Source organism: Lampris incognitus, chromosome 3, assembly GCF_029633865.1.
Source record: "Lampris incognitus isolate fLamInc1 chromosome 3, fLamInc1.hap2, whole genome shotgun sequence".
NCBI classification, from domain to species: domain Eukaryota; kingdom Metazoa; phylum Chordata; class Actinopteri; order Lampriformes; family Lampridae; genus Lampris; species Lampris incognitus.
Genome location: NC_079213.1, coordinates 73342551 through 73362674, shown reverse-complemented (window position 1 = coordinate 73362674; position 20124 = coordinate 73342551). Strand labels below are relative to the sequence as shown.

The following is a 20124-nucleotide window of genomic DNA, read 5'->3' as shown; positions in this document are numbered from 1 at the left end:
CATCTCCTTGTACGCCTGTCTACTTTATTCATCTCTATGACTATCCCACTTCTTCTTTGCCAACCTCTTCCTCTGTATACTTTGCTGTACTTCCTCATTCCACCACCAAGTCTCCTTGTCTTCCTTTGTCTGTCCTGATGACACATTAAGTACCTTCCTAGCTGTCTCCCTCACTATTTCTGCAGTGCTTGCCCAGCCATCCGGCAACTCTTCACTACCAACCAGTGCCTATCTTAACTCCTCCCTGAACTCCACACAATATTCTTCCATCTTCAACTTCCACCATTTGATCTTGGGCTCTGCCTTCACTCGCTTCCTCTTCTTGGTCACCAAAGTCATCCTACATACCACCATCCGATGCTGCCTAGCTCCTGTCACCACCTTGAAGTCTCCAATCCCTTTCGGATTGCGCTTTCTACATAAGATATAGTCCACCTATGTGCACTTTTCCTCCACTCTTGTACATCACCCTGTGATCCTCCCTCTTCTTGAAATACTATATTTATAATATTTATGAATATTGGTTGTCAAAGGATATTTTGAGTAGAAGTTAAGTGTTAGCCCCATCGATCCCATCACTGTGTTGGAGGGGGAGACCTCCCCAAGTCTGTGTTAACAAAGTCAACCGCAGCAGTTTGATCAGCAAACTTGTGGAGAGCTCCGCTTGGTAGAGTGATCCTAAGTTTGGCCAGGTAGAAGAGGCCAAATTTAACACCTGGACAGGAGTGCAGTAGACATTTAGCATTTCTAAACTCTTAAGCGTTTTTTGGCCACGGATTGGGCAAAGTCAGGGAAGATGGGAAGTCTTCTGCCTTGGTGCAGGAGAGGGCAACTTCCCTTTTCCGGCACATGAGCTGTTCTTTGACATGAAAATAGTGAACTCTGATGATAAAAGGTCGTGGTGGACCCCCACACTTGAACTTCTCTTGAAGGGATCTGTGAGCACGGTCCAAGAGGGGTGTTTCATCCAGGTTTAGTATGTCCTGCAGAAGTTGAGAAATGAACTCTCTCAGGTGGGGACCCTCCAAACTCTCTGGGATGCCCGCCAGGCGAATGTTATTGCATCTTGACCTTCCCTTCAGCGATGGGCAACATGATCCAGAAAGGGCCGGTGCGGGTGCAGGTCTTTGTTCCAACCAAGCAGTTACACAGCTGAGTCTACAAATCAAGGTCCTTAGCAAAGACTATTGGTTGACTAATAGAATCATGTGTGTAACTGGTTGGTTGGAACAAAGACCTGCATTATTATTATTATTATTACATAATATAATAGATGTATGCCTCATTAAAGTGCACCCACACTTTTGTGTGACAGCAATGACGAAGGTGCACATTGTGTAATTGTATTTATAAGTCAATGAATAAGGTAGAGAACCTCTTGCGATAGTTGTAAAAACAGAAACTTTGTTTTGGTTTTGCCCAATCAAGAACTGGTTTAAACTGGTCAAGACTGACACCTAACTGTAACTGCAGCTTGTTTGTTTGCTTAACCTTTCTTTTGTATCTGTCTTCTTTTTTTGTTCTTTTAGATTGAAGGCTTTGATTTGAAACATGTGGATGAGTATCATTTGACTGGAATCGCGTTGAATGATTTTGTTAAATGGGAATACAGACCTGCCAGCTCCACAGAAGGACGTGGGGAATGTAGAGGCGAGGCCAGGGGAGAAGGCAAGCCTAAATCAGGGCAGAATAAATCCAATGAGGCTCCGTATGGAGAGGGCTTGGTGAGTATTGCTGTAGCACACCTTTGACACAAGTGTATCAACAGATGTGATAGTTCTCCTTTTGCAGTTATTTTTGAAAAAATTCCAAAGAATTGCACGCCAACATGGAGCAAAAAAATGCTTCTCATGCAAATGTCAAAAAAAGTCTGATTTGTATTCCCAAACAAATTCTGCATCTGACATTGTGAGAGAATTCTTTCAGTTTGTTTTGGTAGAGTTAATATTTGCTTTTTGTATTACATCAAATGACAGCGCTTTAAAAAAAAAAAGCTGTACGCAATGGCATCAAATTGTTTAGTCTTCATAATCTTGATTTTTAAACCAGTGAAAGTTACCTGTGTTTCTCAACTTCTTCTTTCTTTTTGTTTGTTTGTTTAAGTCCCGCTTGACTCTGAACCTTGGCAAAGGTGTGTCATTAGGACAGCTGTGGCTGGAGCTGTTGCGCTTTTACACATTGGAGTTTGCTTTGGAAGAATACATCATCACCATCCGGCTGCGGGAGCTGCTCTCTAGGGAAGTGAAGAGCTGGCCTCGCCGCAGGCTTGCCATTGAGGGTAACGGACTGCTTGAGAAACACTCGAGTCTTGTTAGGTCTGAAAAGATACCAACAGTTGACTTTTTGGAGTTGAATCTGACCAAAAGGCATGAGAATGCCCTCAGCTCAGGACCAGAAACAAAGAAGCAGGTGAAGGGCATAGTTGCACTGCAGGTTGTTGTTGAGTTTACTCCACCAAGTGCAAGTGAGGGCCCACAAGATAGAAGAAAGTTCTTTGACTGACTCCTTGGGACTTTTGGTATTCTTCAACTAATGGTGATATCATTTTAAATGACGAGGGTGAACAATTCTACATTTATATAGCCTGTTTTTCATTAAAATCGGGGTACAGATATTTAAGCAACTGCTATGCGTTATGTCCTCTTCGTAATATCAGTACATCTTTTGAAAGTAGTGAGAACAGCAGACAATGCTGAGTGACCTTGTCCTTACTGAAGCTTATGAGAAAACTAAAGAGTAAAAAAACATGCCCAGTTTTTAAATCATTCATATCTTTGATTTCATCATGGGTTTTTCGCTCTCTCTCTCTCTCTCTCTCTCTCTCTCTCTTTTTTTTTTTTTTTTGGGTAAAGATCCTTTTGCCTTGAAGAGAAATGTTGCACGAAGCTTGAACAGTCAGATGGTCTTTGAGTACATCCAGGAGCGCTTCCGCACAGCTTACAAATATTTCGCTTGCCCTCAGAGCAGGGGCACAGGGGGGTGCCAGAAAAGCAAGAAAACTGGCAAAAAAGACATGAAGTTTGAAGAGGTGGGGACAAAGGAGGCTTTGTCTGTAGAGTCTGGAGAAGCTGATGGGAAAGATGAAATAAGTCTGTGCACTGGAAGAAGGGAAGAGTTGAAGGAGGTTGAGAGTGATGACGAGGATGGTTCAGATCTATCTGGAAAGAAGGAAGAGAAGACACTGGATGCCAGCCTTATGGACATGGTTCTTAGTGATGGGGACAGCTCCACAGAAAGGCCGACATTCGCTCCCCTTTCCCCCAATGGCCTGCTGGACAGTGACAAAGAGGGGGAGGAGGAGGACGATGAGGAGAGCAATGTTGCCCAGAAGGAGGGATTTATGGCATCTGAGGATCTGCATTATGTGTTTGATTGGATGATTTTCACTGGTGGGAAGGTAATGCAAATAAACATTATTTATTTTTTGTCACATTTGACTGATGACTCAAAAAAAGTCCAGGTTTTTAATTCATTTAAGTCATGTTATAGTCTTTATGGTCTGTCGTCAATTGAATAAAGCCCTGAAGTCAACAAATTCAATATTATGATGTCTTTGAATTTCATCCCTGCAGCCTCCAACTGTTGTGTGCAGCATCTGCAAAAGAGATGGTCATCTCAAGGATGAGTGCCCTGAAGACTTTAAGAAGATTGAGCTCAAGCCTTTGCCCCCTATGACTGACCACTTCCGGGATATCCTTGATGGGCTTTGCAGACTTTGTTATCGTATGTTTTTATTACCGTTCAGTATTTTGTTTGATCGTGGTATTTTTCCATAAGGTCGGGTTACAAAATGTCTGTTGGCCAGAGTTTGAGATGCCGCTTTCCTAGTAAACAAACTCTGAGCTGGTTCTTACATACATGACTTACATAGTCTCCTTCGGCACACAAATAAAGTCCACAGGTGGTTTAATATCTATTCTCATCAAAGACTTAGATTGACCACCAATTGGTAATGAATGGTACCCATTACCAATGTGAGGCTGGTGATTGGCCCTCATTTTTTCACCTGCTATATTCTGGTCTGATTTAATATAAGAGAAAAGTTGGCATTGCTGTTCAGTAATCAGTGACTTGTCACATTCTGTCTGTGACCCATAGCAAATAACATCATAGGATCATAAGCACTCACAATGATAAACAACCACCTGGACCCCAACCAGTCTGGGTTTAAAGTGGGTCACTCGACAGAGACGGCCCTCCTTGCAGTGACAGAATTGCTGCATGCTGCGAGAGCAAACTCTCTCCTCTGTCGTGATACCCCTGGACCTGTCAGCTGCGTTCGACAAAGTGAACCACCAGATCCTCCTCTCTACCCTCGAGGGGTTGGGTGTCACAGGCTCTGCACTCTCAATGTTTGCATCCTATCTGATGGGTCGCTCCTACCAGGTGACATGAAGGGGATCTGTGTCGGAGCCTCCCGGGGAAAGGTTGCCCGCACCGAGACCTGGCCATCACCATTGACAACACCGTGGTGATACCAGCTTGGACTGCGAGGAATCTGGGTGTGATCCTGGATGACCGACTGTTGTTTGCTGCAAACGTTGCATCGGTTGCTCGCTCCTGCAGATTTCTCCTCTATAACATCAGGAGGGTTTGCCCATTCCTCACCGACGAGACGGCACAGGTGCTCATCCAGGCTCTGGTCATCTCCCGGCTGGACTATGGCAACGCCCTCCTTGCTGGTGCCCCGGCGTCGGCCATCAGACCTCTGGAGCTTGTTCAGAAAGCTGCAGCTCGTCTGGTGTTCAACCGCCCTAAGTTCTCCCACACAACTCCCCTTCTCATGTCCCTACACTGGCTCCTAGTAGCTGCTCGCATCCAGTTTAAGACTCTGGTGCTAGCTTACAGGGCTGTGAAAGGAACAGCTCCTTCCTATCTCCAGGCCATGGGTAAGCCCTACACCCCCCCCCCCCCCCGACCACTTTGCTCTGCTGCCTCGGGATGCCTGGTTGCCCCGTTGCTCAGAGGCCCCTTGCTGCCGATCGACCCGGTCACGGCTCTTTTCTGTCCTGGCCCCACAGTGGTGGAATGAACTCCCCACTGATGTCAGGACAGTGGAGTCGCTGCCCATCATTTGCTGCAGGTTGAAAACTCACCTCTTCAAGAAGTACTATGCTGTTACTTGCTTTAACATTTATTGTATTCACTTATTTAAAAAAAAAATCTCTTTCTTGCGCTTTTACTTTAGCACTGGTTTTGCTCTTAGATGCTTGTTTAGAGAGAAGATGCGCTTACGACCTCTGATGATTAGTAGTGCTCCTGATTTCCTACGTTAAATGCACTTATTGTAAGTCGCTTTGGGTAAAAGCATCGGCTAAATGACTGTAATGTAATATAATGTAATGACAATTTACTCATAACCTTATCAACAGCTACTCCGCAACAAAGCCATGAAATTTAACTGCCCTGATGTTGTTAAACAGCTGTTTGATGTTATTGTCAAATTTGAAGAAGGAACATTTGATTGGTATTTTGCTGACCATGCCCTTGCTTACATTAACTCTCAGAGAAAGAGCGATAGTAATGTTAGGAAGTTTTAGATTGAGTTGTCAACAATATTTATTTTTGCAGATGAGCTGTCCCCTTCGCCGATTGAGCATCAGAAGAGAGAGCAGATTCTTGCCAGTTTGGAGAGGTTCATAAGAAAAGAGTACAATGGTGTGTATGAAGCCCTAAAGCACCGACATGGTGCCTACCATAAAAAGTTGGATAGAAGACAGAATATAAGATATGTCTCTCTGTTCTTCCTCACAGACAAGGCTCAGCTGTGTTTGTTTGGTTCCTCCAAGAATGGATTTGGTTTCCGTGATAGTGACCTTGATATCTGCATGACCCTTGAGGGTCATGAGACTGCAGAGGTATGTAGACTGGACACACTTCCTTCAAAGACATTGAAGATATCATTTAATTTCTCATTTGGGCATTCATCCACTGTTAATGTTAATTTCATTTTATAAATACAGAAACTGAACTGTAAAGAGATCATCGAAGGCCTTGCCAAAGTGCTAAAGAAACATACAGGTAAACATTTGCTTGCTGTCTCCTAGTAAATGAGGGATGTTTGCATGTTTCTGGCTGGCTACATTTCACTTTTTCTCTTCTCCTGTAGGTCTAAGAAACATCTTGCCTATCACAACAGCTAAAGTGCCTATTGTTAAGTTTGAACATAGACAAAGTGGCTTGGAAGGAGACATCAGCCTCTATAACACTCTGGTGAGAGGGGCCTGTTTGTGATTTGAACTAACATCAGCACAGTGGTTGTTCAAACATAACAGAATCTGACTTCCTGTCACAATTCAATAGTGCTGTTTTCTTGCTAAACTTTTGGTGAACTTCTTGTTCAAAATTAATTCGGTTGGATCCTCTTTATAGGCTCAACATAATACTAGGATGCTGGCTACATATGCTGCCATAGATCCACGTGTCCAATACCTGGGATACACAATGAAGGTCTTTGCAAAGGTATAAACCATTACCAACAGCTGCAAGTTTTGATTTGAATAATTTGGATTGATTCTTGTTGACAAGTTCTCGTTAAGTCTTTTTTTTTCTTCCCCTTGTGACCATCTGTCTTGCTGTGCGTCTAATTTGCTTTTTGTGATTCCAGCGCTGTGATATAGGAGATGCATCCAGAGGAAGTCTCTCATCCTATGCATACATTCTGATGGTGCTTTACTTCCTGCAGCAAAGGCAGCCCCCTGTTATCCCAGTTCTCCAGGAGGTACAAGCCAGCCTTTTTAATACATAAGTGATTTTTAGACCGTATCTCTAATACCAGAATGAGACTCATATCTAAATTATGATTGAGAATTCTGAGTGATATTGTTCTCAAAAAAACAGAACGAAAACAATCTTGTATATGATGTCCTCTTCAGATCTTTGATGGAAAGAATGTGCCACAACGGATGGTGGATGGCTGGAATGCATTCTTTTTTGATGACCTGGAGGAGCTGGTAAATTTGTTGGAAATTAATTTGCAGTTCTTTACCACACCTAAATTACCTATCTTAACGGGGTTTTCAAGATTCGGTTACCCTTTTTACATTTAGCAAAAAATTCTGGCCAAAACTTGTTTTTCGCTAGAAATTATCTTAGTTTCTGGAGGTGTAATGTCTCTTTTGTCCATGCAGCATCAACGTCTCCCTGAGCTGCAGCAGAATAAGGAGTCGGTAGGAGAACTTTGGCTAGGCCTGCTGCGATTTTACACTGAAGAGTTTGACTTCAAAGAACATGTCATCAGCATCCGGCAAAGGAAACGTCTCACCACCTTTGAGAAACAGTGGACCAGTAAATGCATCGCCATTGAAGGTGTTTATGAAAGACTGCCTTGCCTAATACTCTGTTCCTATTCCTTTCATCCACTCACTCGCTCACTCTCCCGTTCTCCACAGACCCCTTTGATTTGAACCATAATCTCGGTGCTGGAGTTTCTCGCAAAAGTAAGTCCAAGTAGCACTCAAATATAAGTTCCCAGATGAAGCTTTTTCTATCTGGTTTTTGATCAAAATTAGAAAAAAAAAATCCATGTTTGTCCATTTCATTTTCATTTATACGCTTGACATTTGAGCTATTTGGAAACACCATGCTCAATCAACCTTTGTGTTACCTCCTGCAGTGACAAACTTTATCATGAAGGCTTTTATAAATGGGAGAAAGTTATTTGGTACCCCATTCTATCCCCAGCCTGGCACAGAGGCGGTAGGTTACCCTTGACTTCTAAGCATGCACAAAATGCAGATAAAGTTGAATTTTAAACGTTCCTACTTTTGGTCCTAGAGAAGCTATCGTTTTCTCCTGAAATGTTTTTTTTTTTTTTTTTTAATACACTTTTCTGCAACAGGACTACTTCTTTGACTCCAAAGTATTGACAGACGGGGAACTGGCACCCAATGACAGGTGCTGCAGGATCTGTGGCAAGATTGGCCATTACATGAAGGACTGTCCGAAGAGACGCAGGTAGATGGACAGCGCTTGAATCAATTTAAGTAGTGGGCAGGCTTATGTTTCATAGCAAAAAAAATGTTTCCACTTTATTTTTATTATTTTGAATATAAAAACTTCACAGAATACATGCACAAAACAGGCACAACAGACAGGGTCATCTACGGCAATGTGAAATGCCAGACATCACTCAAATCAGAAAAAAAAAAGGGCTAGCAGATTGGGTTTGGAGGTCCTTCATGTCCATAGCTTTCCTTTGGGGTACCCACGATTCATCACTTTGATCCATAATAAAACAGGATACTCCCAAAGGGGGAGTGTTCCTCTATATTCACAAGTTCTCCACACAAGAGCAAACATACCGTAATGAGATCACCTCAGATCCAAGTAACCGCTCCAATTCCTCCAATACCGGTTACCTTTCTCAGTATCATGTCTCAGGAAAAATGTTAATCTTTTACGTTATGAATTTCTTTAACTATTTCTATCCAGTCTGAGATTGTCGGACACTCGCTGCTCAGCCATTTCCTGTTTATTGCTCTCTTGCTACTTGTTAATAATATTTGTAATAAATATCTGTCTTGTTTATTCAGTCCAATTGGTGTGTTTCCTAAGTATATAATGCTGAAACTGAGATCAAGCTGTGAGCTGATTATTGCTCTGATTGCCGTTACTACATCTTCCCAGTAAGAGGAAGTATTAGGGCACTCTCAAAATATGTGAAAATGGCCAGCAGACATATTACCAGACCTTCTCCAACACTGTCAGTGGTCTGGATTGTTGGTCTGTAAGCTTTTTCTTTTTGGAGTTATAAAAAAACCTTAAAAGTGATTTTTCTAGGTGAATTCTGTCCACAGACCTGAGTTAGAGGTGGTGGACCGCGTCCGACAAATGTTTAACCAATCGTCTTCAGTTAACTGTATGTTAGCTTAATCTACATTGTGGAGAGACCCCTGTCCAGTTGTAAAGCGGAATAAATCCTGGAAATAAGTTTTCTGTTAGTATTACCTTTATACGCATTGATGAATATCCCTATCGGACTCATTCCCTCCTCTCCAATGGTTTTTATATTTTTATCAAAATAATGTCTCAATTGAAGATATATGAAGAAATCCCGTTTATCCAGATCATAGGTTTCTGTGAGTCGTTGAACGGAATCTTATCCAGTACTACTACTTTCGGCTGCTCCCCTCAGGGGTTGCCACAGCGGATCATCTGTTTCCACTTCTTACTGTCCTCTGCATCTTCCACTGTCGCACCAGCCACCTGCATGTCCTCCCTCACCGCATCCATAAACCTCCCCTTTGGCCTTCCTCTTTTCCTCTCCCCTGGCAGCTCCATATTCAGCATTCTTCTCCCAGTATGCCCAGCATCTCTCCTCCACACATGTCCAAGCCATCTCAATCTTGCCTCTCTTGCTTTGTCTCCAAACCGTCCAACCTGAGCTGTCCCTCTAATGTAATCATTCCTAATCCTGTCCTCCTCCATCACTCCCAATAAAAATCTTAGCATCTTTAACTCTGCCACCTCCAGCTCCCCCTCCTGTCTTTTCGTCAGTGCCGCTGTCTCCAAACCATTTAACATAGCTGGTCTCACAGCCATCTTGTAAACCTTCCCTTTAACTCTTGCTGGTACTCTTCTGTTGCAAATCACTCATGACACTCTTCTCCAGCCTGCATGCACTCTCTTCTTCACCTCTCTTCTGCACTCCTCGTTACTTTGGACAGTTGACCCCAAGTATTTAAGCTCATACATCTTCGTCACCTCTACTCCTAGCATCCTCACCATTCCACTGTCCTCCCTCTCATTCACGCATAGGTATTCCGTCTTGCTCCTGCTGACTTTCATTCCTCTTCTCTCCAGTGCATACCTCCACCTGTCCAGGCTCTCCTCAACCTGCACCCTACTCTCGCTACAAATCCCAATGTCATCCGCAAACTTCATAGTCCATGGAGACTCCTCCCTGATCTCGTCCATCACCATTGCAAACAAGAAAGGGATCAGAGCCGATCCTTGATGTAATCCCACCTCCACCTTGAACCCATCTGTCATTCCAACTGCACACCTCACCATTATCACACTTCCCTCATACATATCCTGCACCACTCCTACATACTTCTCTGCAACTCCTGACTTCCTCATACAATACCACACCTCCTCTCTTGGCACCCTGTCATATGCTTTCTCTAAATCCACAAAGACACAATGTAGCTTCTTCTGGCCTTCTCTGTACTTCTCAATCAACGTTCTCAAAGCAAACACCACATCTGTAGTTCCCTTTCGTAGCATGAAACCATATTGCTGCCTGCTAATCATCACCTCTCTTAACCTAGCTTCTATTACTCTTTCCCATAGCTTCGTGGTGTGGCTGATCAACTTTATACCTCTGTAGTTGCTACACTTCTGCACATCGCCCTTATACTTGAAAATCGGTACCAGTCCAGTATGCTTCTTCTCCACTCCTCAGGCATCCTCTCCCTTTCCAAGACTGTGTTAAACAATCTATATAAAAACTTCCCGGCCATCTCTCCTAAACATCTCCATGCCTCCACAGGTATGTCATCAGGACCAACTGCTTTTCCACTCTTCATCGCTGCCCTCACTTCCGCCTTGCTAATCCACTGCACTTTCTGATTCACTATCCCCATATCATCCAACCTTCTCTGTCTCTCACTTTCTTCATTCATCAGCCCCTAAAAGTACTCCCTCCACCTTCGCAGCACACTCTCCCGCTTGTCCATCTCTATCCTTGATTGCCCTAACCTGCTGCACATCCTCCCCAGCTCGGTCCCTCTGTCTAGCCAATCGGTACAAGTATTTTTCTCCTTCCTTGTGTCTAACCTCTCATACAACTCATCATATGCCTTTTCCTTTGCCTTTGCGACCTCTCTCTTTGCTTTATGCTGCATCTCCTTGTACGCCTGTCTACTTTCTTCATCTCTATGACTATCCCACTTCTTCTTTGCCAACCTCTTCCTCTGTATATTTTGCTGTATTTCCTCATTCCACCACCAAGTCTCCTTGTCTTCCTTTGTCTGTCCTGATGACACACCAAGTACCTTCCTAGCTGTCTCCCTCACTATTTCTGCAGCGATTGCCCAGCCATCCGGCAACTCTTCACTACCAACCAGTGCCTATCTTAACTCCTCCCTGAACTCCACACAACAGTCTTCCTTCTTCAACTTCCACCATTTGATCTTGGGCTCTGCCTCCACTCGCTTCCTCTTCTTGGTCGCCAAAGTCATCCTACAGACCACCATCCGATGCTGCCTAGCTCCTGTCACCACTTTGCAGTCTCCAATCCCTTTCGGATTGCGCTTTCTATATAAGATATAGTCCACCTGTGTGCACTTTTCCTCCACTCTTGTACGTCACCCTGTGATCCTCCCTCTTCTTGAAATATGTATTCGCCACAGCCATTTCCATCCTTTTCGCAAAATCCACCATCATCTGTCCTTCCACATTTCTCTCCTTGACACCATACCTACCCATCACCACCTCATCACCTCTTGTCACTTCATCAGCATGTCCATTGAAGTCCACACCAATCACCACTCTCTCCTCCTTGCATACACTCTCCACCACTTCATCCAACTCACTCCAGAATTCTTCTTTCTCTTGCATCTCATAACCAACTTGCGGGGCATATGCGGTGACAACATTCATCAATACACCTTCGATTTCCAGCTTCATACTCATCACTCTATCTGGCACTCTCTTCACCTCCAGCACACTGTTGACATACTCGTCCTTCAGAATTACCCTTACCCCATTTCTCCTCCCATTCACACCATGGTAGAAGAGTTTGAACCCACCTCCGGAGCTCCTGGCCTTACTCCCCTTCCACCTGGTCTCTTGCACACAGTATACCTACCTTTCTTCTTTCTGTCATATCAGCCAGCTCTCTCCCTTTACCAGTCATAGTGCCAACATTTAAAGTTCCGACTCTCGCCTCCACACTTCTACCCTTCCTCCTCTCTCGGGGCCTCTGCATATGCCTTCCCCCTCTCCTTCGCCCAACAGTAGCATAGTTTCCACCGGCACCCTGTTGGCCAATAGTACCGGGGGTGGTTGTTGATAATGCGTGGGTATGGGCCCTGTGATGGCCTGGCGGGGTGTCTCCTTGCCTGCCGCCCAGTGACTGCGGGAATGGGCTCCTGCGAACCTGAGAGCAGGATAAGCGGTTAAGATAATGGATGGATGGATATTTGATTTGGCAAAGATTTTACGCCGGATGCCCTTCCGGTGTAAAACCCTCCCCATTTATCCGGGCTTGGGACCGGCACTAAGAATGCATTGGCTTGTGCATCCTCAGTGGCTGGTTTGAAAGGAATCTAATCTAGGAATCTAATCCAGTATTGGAGGAAATTTTGCAATATGAGGTGATACCTAAATCTGTCCAATGTTTAAGTCTGCTGTCCAATTCAGCTGGTGTGAAATCTGTATCACATGCTACACAGCGTAATATTCATGCATTTCTTTCAAATTTCAGGTCTTCAAGTTATCTGTGCCAAATGTTTAGAGGGGTTACAATCCAGTTAGTCGACTTATCTAAATATTTTTTTAAGAGATTTGTCTCCTAATATAGACGGGAGAGGTACACTTATTAGATTTTGTTCTCAGTCCTTCCATTTTGCATCACCCTCCAGAGCACACCAGCAGACCAGAAAGCGCAACTGTGCTGCTCTGTAATCTTCCAGGCAGAGTAAGGCCATTCTGCCTTACTCTGCCCGCCTTACTCTGCCCATCTTTAGACAGCTGTAATGTCTGAAATCTGATCCGTGATTTTTGTTTTCCCCAAATAAACAATATCATCCTATTTCATTCATTAAATTGCTTGGGAAGTATGTCGACTGGCAATGACTGAAAGAAGAATAGGAGCCTGAGTAGTATATTCATCTTAATAATGTCTATGTGGTTGTACATATTCATCGGTAATAATGACCAGCGACTTAGATCTGCTTTGACATCTGCTGTTATGGGAGGAGAATTGTGGTCATAAATGGTAGTTAAATCCTGTGGTATTTGTACTCCGAGGCATTTAATTATGTTACCTGTCCATTTAAATTTACACATTCTATAAATGTTTCCTGTGGTCCCTGGTTAAAGTTTTTTTTTTTCTCCCCAATTGTATCTGGCCAATTACCCCACTCTTCTGAGCCTTCCCGGTCGCTGCTTCATCCCCTCTGCCGATCCGGGGGAGGGCTGCAAACTACCACATGCGTCCTCTGATACATGTGGAGCCGCCAGCCGCTTCTTTTCACCTGACAGTGAGGCGTTTCGCCAGGGGGACGTGTGGGAACGTGTGGGAGGATCACACTGTTCCCCCCCAGTTCCCCCTCCCTCCTGAACAGGCACCCCAACTGACCAGATTAGGCGCAAATGCAGCGACTAAGACAAATACCCACATACAGCCTCCCACCCGCAGACACAGCCAAATGTGTCTGTAGGGACACCCAACCAAGTCGGAGGTAACATGGGGATTCAAAGCGGGATCCCTGTGTTGGTAGGCAACGGAAAAGACCACTATGCTAAAAAAATCTTGAGTTTTATGTAAATTTAATTTGTAACCAGAGTATGAGCCAAATTCTTTAAGTGGAAGCAGTAATTTAGACTTCCTTTGGGGTTAGTGAGGGTCATAAAGATATCGTCCGCATACAGACAAATTTTATGTTGTGTGTTTCCAATCAATATCCCAGTCATGTGTCTTTATCCTCTTATTGCCTGTGCCAGTGGCTCAATAAAGAGAGCAAAAAGTGTGGGACTAAGGGGGCACCCCTAACAACATCCCCTTTTGAGAAATACTGTCTTAGATAAGGACCCGGTTATTTTAACTCTGGCCATGGGGGAGCAGTATAGAGAATTCTGATATTCAGTTACCTGATCGTTGAAGCCGAAGCATTTAAGAACCAAATATAAATATTTCCAATGGACTGAGTCAAAGGCCTTTCCGGCATCAAGACTAATAACTATAGATTCCATGTCACCATTTCTCATATGGTCAGTGAAGTGGAGAGCTCGCCGCACATTGTCCTGGGTTTGCCCGTTTTTCACAAAGCCCATCTGATCTGGATCTATTAGATCTGAGACAATATTTTCCATTCTTTTTGCTAGTATTGATGCATATATTCTATAATCCATGTTTAATGCTGATATTGGGCTATAAAAGTTACTTTCTCTCTTGTCTTTACCTGTTCTAGGGATTACTGAGATTATTGCTTGTCTCCAGGAAAGTGGTGTCTCCCCTCCTCTAAAAGCATAGTTAAAACATTCTTTAAGTATTGGTATAAGGATTCCTGAAGGTTTTATACCATTCCGATGGGTAACTATCGGCTCCTGAAATTTTATTTGCTTTCAATCTCACTATGGCTTTTTTTTATTTCTCTCTCTGTTATCTCTTGGGTCATTATTTTATTCTGTTCTGTTCCTACAGAAGGTAAATCTAGGGACTTTAAGAAATCTGATACAACTACAACTTTTGACTCGGCTGCCTGGGGTTGCGCATATAAATTATTATAGTAAATTTCACAGGAGCTTTGAATATCTTCCATTTTGTGATGCATCTTACCAGTCTGGGGGTCTTTGACTTTGACTTTGTGTATAAATCTCTCTGCCAGTTGTTTACATATCCTCCATGCAAGCAACTTATTAGATTTAAGACCATCCATCCATTCCATCCATCCTTTATCCAAACCGCTTATCCTGCTCTCAGGGTCGTGGGGATGCTGGAGCCTATCCCAGCAGTCATTGGGCAGCAGGCAGAGAGACACCCTGGACAGGCCGCCAGGCCATCACAGGGCGGCCAAATTTTGCTTAATTAATGTAGTTCTTTTTTCCATTTGGCTTTCATATTTTTTATTTAGAGTTTTTTGTGTCCTGGATTTGATTTAAAACATCAGTGTCATTATACTTCATATGTCTGCTCTCCAAGGATTTTAGTTTTGCTTGTGTAGTCCAGGAAGGGATGTAGATGAATATTCCGGTCCCCTCTACATATCAGCACTCCTGATGTTTCTGTAGTTATCATATTAAGCACCTTTTTGATCAGTTGCTTATCATTTCCTGGTGGTCTATAGACATTAAGTAATGTAATTTCTTTATCAGTACACCCTTTGACCAACAAAATACCCTTCTTTATCTGTAACTTGTGAGGAAAACTGGAAATTTACTCTATTTGAAATTAGTATTGCTACACTTCTTGCATTTAAGTCCTTTCTCAAATGAGGAATAGTATGAGTTTTAAATCCCATTTTTTGCAGCTTCTCATGTTCAGTACTTGTAAGTTGCATCTCCTGCTGGAAATAATGTCTTGTTTCTCTCTCTTCATTTTAGCAATAGCCTTACTCCTCTTTATAGGATTATTTAGCTCATTAATATTAAGAGTGATTACTATATACTCTTTATGAAGCATTTCAATCGGTGATGAAAAAAGGGTTTACCCAATTATTCAAATATCCATAGATGACCTGAACAAAAGAACATCTGTCTGTGAACCAAAATGAAGCACAACATGTGAACACAGCACACATATTGAACATTAGTGACTTCCATCCTTCAAGTGTGAACTCAGCTTCTAAGTTGGGCGGGGAAATCCCTGAACCCTGAAGGTGCCCCTCCCTGTACCATCCTGTATCTCTGACAGGTTAACATCAGAGCAGTGCACATAGAAAACAAGGCTTCCGTTCCCAGACAGTCATTTTAACTGGATAATGTTACAGTAGGAAAATTCGCCTGGTTATACAATACATTACAATCTGACCTGGTGTTAGGTATGATATTACCTATCTCTAAATTAATCATAAACTCACAATACAGAAAGTTATCATGAAGCATCCTTGTTGTGTCAAAACCCCTTGAGCTTGTCTTGGATATGCTTGAGGCAAGCCTCAGGGTGCCGGCGTGATTTTGCGCCTGTTGTTTCTTGGGTAGGTTGCTTCGGTCTCACCGAAGGTGTGTTTTGCGCGAGGGTCTCAGCTCCACAGGTGTGCGGGATGAATCGCCTTTTCTTCAAATCGTCCGTCGCCTTCTGCAAACTGTTGTAGACAGCTGGGCCAGTGTAGAAGAACACTTGAGTTTCGCTGGGTGAAGCGTCTGGAAATGAATTTCCTTCTCCTTAAGCGCTTTTCGAGTATGCCTTTCTTTTCATGAGTATTTCGGTCAGGAGTCCTGCTCAAAAAACACTCTCCTCCCATCATAGTTGATCTCTTTCTCCAAGCAGAGCGGAGCGCTAGCCCTTTCTTAATTGTGTACTCCAGGAAATAGACGACCACGGACCTTGGGTTAGAGCCTTGTGACGGTCTGGGTCCCAGTGACTGGTGGCAGCATTGCATACTGAGGGAGCTGTCGGGGACCCGAGACCGCTCAGTTTTAAAAAACTCTTACCCGAATGCTTTCATGTTTTTCTCTTCGGGGATACTGTGAATGTTGATATTATTCCTGCATGAACGTGCCTCCAGATCTATCAGCTGGAGAAACAATACTATTTAGTTTCTGACTTATTTCTCCTCGGAAGTCCACTAGCTCACTCTTGAGTGCTTCAATTGTCTCGTTGAATTCTTTCTTCACCTCCAAATGGACCACCTGTATCTCGGCAATGATGTTAGCTTGGATAGCCTCCAAAGCCTCGTGTTCAGCTAGCGTGTTAGCTGTATTGGCTGTTTCCTCATGTTCCGCCCGTGATTTATTGTCTTTTCTTAGGTTTTGTTGCGATTTTCCTCTGGCCTGTCTTTTGTTTCCCCCTTTCATGCTGTAATATCAACTTTTCTACTTGATTATCCCGTACCTTTTTTATGGGGGGAGTAAGACCGCCAGGGAGCCTCTGTTTTGCTGCTGCTTGCTTTTGTGACTTACCGGAAGACATTTTTAAAGAATTAAAATTTTAGAATAAGATGAGCTTAATAGAAATGCCAAATAAAAAAATAAACTAACCGAAATGACTGTTTCCAAACATTAATAGTGCTCGTAAGAGGTGGGAAAGTTGAGCTGTCATGAATGGCAGTTGAAACGGAATTAACTCCCATTTCAAGTAGAACCTAACCGATACAGGATTTTAAGACCAATACCGATTTAAATATTTGAGGCTTTAAACATCCATTAATGATATCATATTGGCTGATATGCCTTTTTTTTCAGAAACACAACATAAAGATTATCCCTAATATACACTCACCGGCCACTTTATTAGGCACACCTGTCCAACTGCTCGTCAACGCAAATTTCTAAACAGCCAATCACATGGCAGCAACTCAATGCATTTAGGCATGTAGACATGGTCAAGACGATCTGCTGCAGTTCAAACCGAGCATCAGAATGGGGAAGAAAGGTGATTTAAGTGACTTTGAATGTGGCATGGTTGTTGGTGCCAGACGGGCTGGTCTGAGTATTTCAGAAACTGCTGATCTACTGGGATTTTCACGCACAACCATCTCTAGGGTTTACAGAGAATGGTCCGAAAAAGAGAAAATATCCAGTGAGCGGCAGTTCTGTGGGCGAAAATGCCTTGTTGATGCCAGAGGTCAGAGGAGAATGGCCAGACTAGTTCGAGCTGATAGAAAGGCAACAGTAACTCAAATAACCACTCATTACAACCGAGGTATGCAGAAGAGCATCTCTGAACGCACAACACGTCGAACCTTGAGGCAGATGGGCTACAGCAGCAGAAGACCACACCGGGTGCCACTCCTGTCAGCTAAGAACAGGAAACTGAAGCTACAATTCGCACAGGCTCACCAAAATTGGACAATAGAAGACTGGAAAAACGTTGCCTGGTCTGATGAGTCTCGATTTCTGCTGCGACATTCGGATGGTAGGGTCAGAATTTGGCGTCAACAACATGAAAGCATGGATCCATCCTGCCTTGTATCAACGGTTCAGGCTGGTGGTGGTGGTGTAATGGTGTGGGGGATATTTTCTTGGCACACTTTGGGCCCCTTAGTACCAATTGAGCATCGTGTCAACGCCACAGCCTACCTGAGTATTGTTGCTGGCCATGTCCATCCCTTTATGACCACAGTGTTCCCATCTTCTGATGGCTACTTCCAGCAGGATAACGCGCCATATCATGAAGCTCGAATCATCTCAGACTGGTTTCTTGAACATGACAATGAGTTCACTGTACTCAAATGGCCTCCAGTCACCAGATCTCAATCCAATAGAGCACCTTTGGGATGTGGTGGACCGGGAGATTCGCATCATGGATGTGCAGCCGACAAATCTGCAGCAACTGCGTGATGCTATCATGTCAATATGGACCAAACTCTCTGAGGAATGTTTCCAGTACCTTGTTGAATCTATGCCACGAAGGATTAAGGCAGTTCTGAAGGCAAAAGGGGGTCCAACCCGGTACTAGCAAGGTGTACCTAATAAAGTGGCCAGTGAGTGTATGTTATGTGTAGTTAGTCCTCATCAAGATAACAAGACACAATGCAGTTTAAAAATTAACTTGTTTTATAGTCATAAATAGTGCCTAACCCTAGCCCATCTTAAACTATGCAGTAAACTGATACAGTGACATGGCATAAACGCTGCTGTTAAATGCATATAATACTACATGACCGTCTGCAACGAGGATTTATGTCTGGCATTTCACACTACATGTTTGAAATATAAGTTAGGTAACTTTGTTTGGCTACAAAGCCATGTTAGATACCGTTCAACTCGCATTTATTTTCGTGTCCCCTCTGGTTTAATAATTTCCAGTGCACCGACTGTAAGTACAGGCATGCAAATCGCAGATATATTTGCCATTGCCTCATTTAGGCAAAATAAGTTAAACGCTGTAGTTTAACCACTAATTAACATTAGCAGTCTTGCAGTGATAAACATGGCATCAGCCAACTTTGTGGGTAACCTAATTTAGCAATGGACAGCATTTTAAGCTGCTATAAGTGATGATGCCAAATAAGATTTCGAAGTGATGGAGAAATGATAGGACCGTAGTTTGTTTATTTGCTAGAACTGCCACACTGTTTATTAATTAAACTTACAATCAAGTTTGTCAACAGCTTAGCCTACACCACTCAACTACTGTAACATTAAACATCATTTTGATGTTTGACTTTCACGTTACTGCAGCGAAACTAGGTATGGCTGACATGAATGTTGTCAGGTTTATACCTGACAACATTCATGTCAATAAGGCTAAGAGGAGAAGTGATGGGGGATATTAATTATTATTTAAATTGACCCACTCAACTCATTGTCCTGTCTCACCATAATCTGAAAGTAAGAGTTTCTGTCTTATTGTGGCAACGAGATTAAATCTTCCTGTGATCAATGGTGACAATAACCTGGAAAGGTTGTCAGGTGTTCCCATGTCTTGCTGTGACTCTGGTACCCATATCGAGTGTCAAACTTTATATGAAACTCACCAGGTGGTTTCTGGTGAGTTTCCATCTGTGATAGCTTGGGAAGGTCATTGAATGGTCTCTGTGTCCTGTGGTGGGCTGCTAATCATGACAAAGACATGGAGCCTCTCGTCTAGTTGACATCAATTTGGCAGTCCAGTGTGTGAGAGAGAGCGAGAGCGACATGGATTCCTCACTACATACGCAACAACAATCTTCTGTCTCTCCATTTCTTTTTGAATTGTCATCGGTCATTATAAATGGCGATACCAATTTACTAGCAATAAGCTCTTATCAACCGGTAATATCAACATGCCGATTTATTGGACGGGCTCTAATTTCAAGTTATTCTTATACTCATCTCGTTCTCTTGAATGTTTTTGATGACTTGTCATGTCTTAAGCATAGAGAGAAGGTGTATTTCCCGGACTATGAGTCTCCGTTTTTTTTACTCGTCTGGCTGGTCCTGTGATTTATATTCCAAAGCAATTTCTACAACATAATTTTGTCGGACGAATACGCTGCATTTAAACAAGGCCACTAGATGGCACTGTTCAGTATCGTGACTCAATTGAAAATACTTTACCACCATTTAAATGTGACTTATAAACGGAAGCAATTTATATGTTTCTGTCCTAGCAGCAACCAGTTGTTTTTTTTCTGGGGCAACTTATACTCCAGTGCGACTTGTAGTCTGGGAAATATGGTACTTAAAGCCAGCTAATGGAGATTATGTAACCCTTTATTTTTTTCTACTTTTTCAGATTTGTGCTTAGAATTAGCTTATCATTTGGATGGAATCATGGCTTAGTGTGTGCAAGCAACTTGTGAATCACTT

At 43.1% G+C, this 20124-nt stretch overlaps 1 protein-coding gene across 3 annotated transcripts in view; it reads left to right on the top strand.

Moving 5' to 3' along the window:
* The window catches only part of tut4 (terminal uridylyl transferase 4), a 57865-nt gene that overhangs the window by 16771 nt on the left and 20970 nt on the right, over positions 1-20124 (top strand). For all 3 annotated transcript variants that reach the window (XM_056275828.1, XM_056275830.1, XM_056275829.1), the window contains 15 exons: positions 1530-1724; positions 2104-2278; positions 2853-3397; positions 3573-3723; positions 5572-5658; positions 5755-5858; positions 5964-6021; positions 6110-6213; positions 6373-6462; positions 6608-6721; positions 6876-6953; positions 7131-7308; positions 7392-7439; positions 7616-7698; positions 7841-7956. In XM_056275828.1, coding sequence (XP_056131803.1) covers positions 1530-1724; positions 2104-2278; positions 2853-3397; positions 3573-3723; positions 5572-5658; positions 5755-5858; positions 5964-6021; positions 6110-6213; positions 6373-6462; positions 6608-6721; positions 6876-6953; positions 7131-7308; positions 7392-7439; positions 7616-7698; positions 7841-7956 — 2126 coding nt within the window. The remainder of the gene's footprint in view (positions 1-1529; positions 1725-2103; positions 2279-2852; positions 3398-3572; positions 3724-5571; positions 5659-5754; positions 5859-5963; positions 6022-6109; positions 6214-6372; positions 6463-6607; positions 6722-6875; positions 6954-7130; positions 7309-7391; positions 7440-7615; positions 7699-7840; positions 7957-20124) is intronic.